Raw genomic sequence first — 3,465 nt, 5'->3', positions numbered from 1 at the left:
ATGGATCAGAATGTGGTCAAAAAGTGTGTCTTGAAAAAGGTACAAAGGATAGGAAAATATTAGATTTGATAAAATTTGCACTTAAAGAGCATCCTTTGAAGTGTGTGTCTAGGAATGATGAGGAGAAGGAAGAGTTGAGGAATGTTAAGAAGAGGAGGGCTACTAAGAAGAGGATTCTCAATGAGAATGAGCCAAAGTCGGACCCATATTGGTTGAAGACTTTCTTCGATTTCACGCCAGAGGAGGCTGCTAAGGTACCTGATTATGGTTATTGTGGGATTTTAAGTCTATTGATTGCTAATGTCTGCCTTAATAAATTGGATCACATGATGGAATGGATGATTGTTGAGTTTTTTAGGCCTTGTAAGTTTGATTCAATATGGCGGTATTCAATTAATGATGGTTGTCAAAGCCCTGCGTGGTCGGAGTTTGTTCCAGCCAGTGGAAAGGAGAAGACTAGGAAGATGGATTACATAAGATATGGGGGTCACTTCTTAATTGGAATTAGAGGGCCTAGGGAGAATGCAGTGGAAGTTAGGAAGAAAATTATTGAGTTTTGTGTGAGTACTTTTGGATTAAGGTTGGATAATTCGAAGCTAGAGATTGAGCATATTTCAAGGGGGATCCAGTTCTTGGATCATATAATATGCCGGAGGGTGATATACCCAACATTGCGTTACACTGGTTCTGGAGGTAACATTGTGAGTGAAAAGGGTGTTGGAACCTTGCTTTCGGTTACTGCTAGCTTGCTGCAATGCATTCGTCAATTTAGGCATCTAAAACTGGTGAAGGGTGACAAGGACTCGAAGCCACTTCCTTGTACTCCTATGTCGTAGTTTTTGAAGATGGAGAAGACATGGTAGGAGAAGCAACAGAAGAGAGTCACCTCTAGTGCGATAGAAAAGAGAGGAGAAGAGACTCAATTGGGGATTAGCATTTTTAACCTCAATTTAGAGACCAAATTGAATCAAAACAGTTTATGTCGGCACGTCAGCTAGCCGTTGTGCTGACAGCGTGTCACCAACGAGTCTAACTCAGCTTTCCGGTTGCGCCAGCTGGACGAAATTGGCCGGAAGGACGAGTCTGAGTCCCGGAGTGCAACTTCAGGGATGGATATGAGTAATTTTTAATTTCAGGGATCACTATGAGGCTCGATGGTAACTTCAGGGACCACTTTGAGGCTTAGGCATTTAACCAATAGAATAAAAATGCTACATGTTCGTCGTCTGTGACGGGAGTGCCCTCTTTGCCCATGTGGTGAGCAATGAAATCACTGTAAGAGCTAGTAGGGGCAATGTTGTAGTGGCGTCTTGGTTGCATGTCAGGTGTGCAGTCCGGAGGATTTATGAGAAGCCATGTAATAGCGGCCACATCCAAGAGAGACATTCCAACCATTCCACAAGGAAGGTGGAAATTGTTGGTTGTCCTGTTCCAGAAACATGTCATAGCTCCAATCATCCAAGGGAGCGTTGAGGGTGCGAAGTGAGAAAGCCTTAGGAGTTCCTGAATCCCCCAAAGCCCCCAAGCAGCACTTTTTGAAGGAGTAAGGCGTTGAAGCCAAGCTGTAAAATCGGCTCCTCGAGGGTTGATTTTTGGATTGTTCCTGAAGGGTTTTTGATTGATGAAAAAGGAGATGTCCAAGGCTTGTTTAATCAATAAGTCTTCCCCTTGAGCACTGGGGAAGAAAGGGAGCTTTTGTTCGTCCTCTCCAGGGTTTCGACAGGCCCAAGGAAGCAATGTACATCTCCGCCCACTGTAAAAGGATTAAAATTCTGTTATCATCAACCTGAAGTTGGGGATCACCAATAACTTCATCGTTGACTTGGTTCAGTATATGAAGTGCTGGTGGAGCTGGTGGTGCTTCCATGGTACCTTTACCCTTGTCTTGGGCAGCGGTGTGAGAAGAGGAAGAAGCCATTGCAGAACGGAAAAAAAGGAAGTTTGAGATGTTAAGGGTTACGTAAGAAAGACTGGTGCAAAAGGAATTCAAAGAGCAAGGGTTCAAGAAAAATTGAACATGAGCGACAATGTCGAATTTAAAGGATGTGTTGCTGTGCCGTTATTGCAGAATGAATGCAAAAACAGGTAACTTCTCGAAGAAGGTGAAGAGTTAGAGAGAAAAAGCGTATGTTTCGAAAAACGTGTCGAGTGGATCAGTATTAATGAGAAGTTAAATGGTAATTATTACTGATTTAAGAGATTGAAATTTGAATTTGGATTAAGCGTTTTATCTTCCAATAATGTTGTTGTTAAAGGCAAACACATTAATCCAAGGGGGCAATTTGTTGATCGAAAAATATTTTCGATTAAGGAACGTTGGTTCGAAGTAGTAAAGAGGTCAAAGATAAAAGTAGTTCCCGAAAAAATGCACGTGCAAGCATTGGCTGGAGGTACTCGATGTGGATTCAATTTTGAAATATTTTATCGAATCGAATAGGTCAAACCAGTCAGGTATTCGAAAGAAGTGATCGAATGAGTTATTTCGAAGAGAAGATCGAGCGGTTATGTGAGTAGAGAAGTTGAAGACATTCACCATGTGGGAAATTTATGAGTAAGCGTTTAATTAGCCAAGGGGCGGGAACGATTACCAAGGAGTGCGCATTCAAGGTTGTGTTTCTGTAATTAATTGTCAGTTACAAAAGTGGATTATAAATACTAGAAAGTTTTAGGGAATAAGGGTTGGAACTTTAACTCAGAAAATATTTAAGCACACTCACATCCCCAGAGAATTCCTGAGTCTACGATCGAGTTACTTTTCTGTAGGGTTCCTTCCATGTTTTTACTCTTATAATTTATTTTCTTATAAACTTTATTTTTCAAGCAAGTTTATTTTCCGAATATCATTTAATTTCAACGTCCAATTTACATTTCTGCACTTTTAATTTTCATGTCAAAGCCCTTTGACTCAGTTGAAGGCATTTTACTGTTTTCTTTTAATTTCAACGCAATTTTTTCCGATTTTAGCACATTTTCTTTTCGAAAGCTTTATTTATTCGCTTCTTTTACCCTTTTATAAATTTTAATTTATCTTTTATCCCATTACCCGTCTAATCGAAGACACTTTAATGCGCTTTTAGAAAACTAGTATCTACAAAGAGGAGTAGGTTTCGCTCCCAGACCACTAGATATCGAACCACAATCGATTTGCTAAAAATCGACAAAACAGGTTAGTCGAGTGATCATTTCACTCATCTGCTTAAACAAGTGTCACGAGTTTAAATACTACTTTGTACATACAATTCATTGGTCAGTTAGTCTTTATCTTATCAGACTGAATATCATGACAAAAAAAAAATCAATTAAATTATATATACACTAAAAATTAACTATTTATATATCGAAGATATATTATAAAATGAAATGTGAAACAATATATATATATTGACTAACTTGTTATATCCATAAAATATTTGTTATTTTTAAATTTGTTATTTTTTATTTCTTTAAATTTATTTTTAGATTTAC

General features: G+C 38.7%; 1 protein-coding gene across 1 annotated transcript; it reads left to right on the top strand.

Moving 5' to 3' along the window:
* On the top strand, positions 1-836 carry LOC107640055. The gene is made up of 2 exons (XM_016343608.1): positions 1-23; positions 113-836. Exons 1-2 carry the CDS (start codon positions 1-3, stop codon positions 834-836), a joined length of 747 nt encoding a protein of 248 aa, XP_016199094.1.

The sequence above is a fragment of the Arachis ipaensis genome, chromosome B05 (genome assembly GCF_000816755.2).
Source record: "Arachis ipaensis cultivar K30076 chromosome B05, Araip1.1, whole genome shotgun sequence".
NCBI classification, from domain to species: Eukaryota; Viridiplantae; Streptophyta; class Magnoliopsida; order Fabales; family Fabaceae; genus Arachis; species Arachis ipaensis.
Note: the sequence above shows the minus strand (reverse complement) of the source record. Positions and strands in the feature narration are given on the sequence as shown.

Bases quoted from the DNA above. Each gene is read 5' to 3' on its own strand.
- LOC107640055 (XM_016343608.1), top strand. From the start codon at position 1: ATGGATCAGAATGTGGTCAAAAA. The intron at 24-112 runs GTGTGTCTTGAA...GTGTGTGTCTAG, and splicing joins GATCAGAATGTGGTCAAAAA to GAATGATGAGGAGAAGGAAG.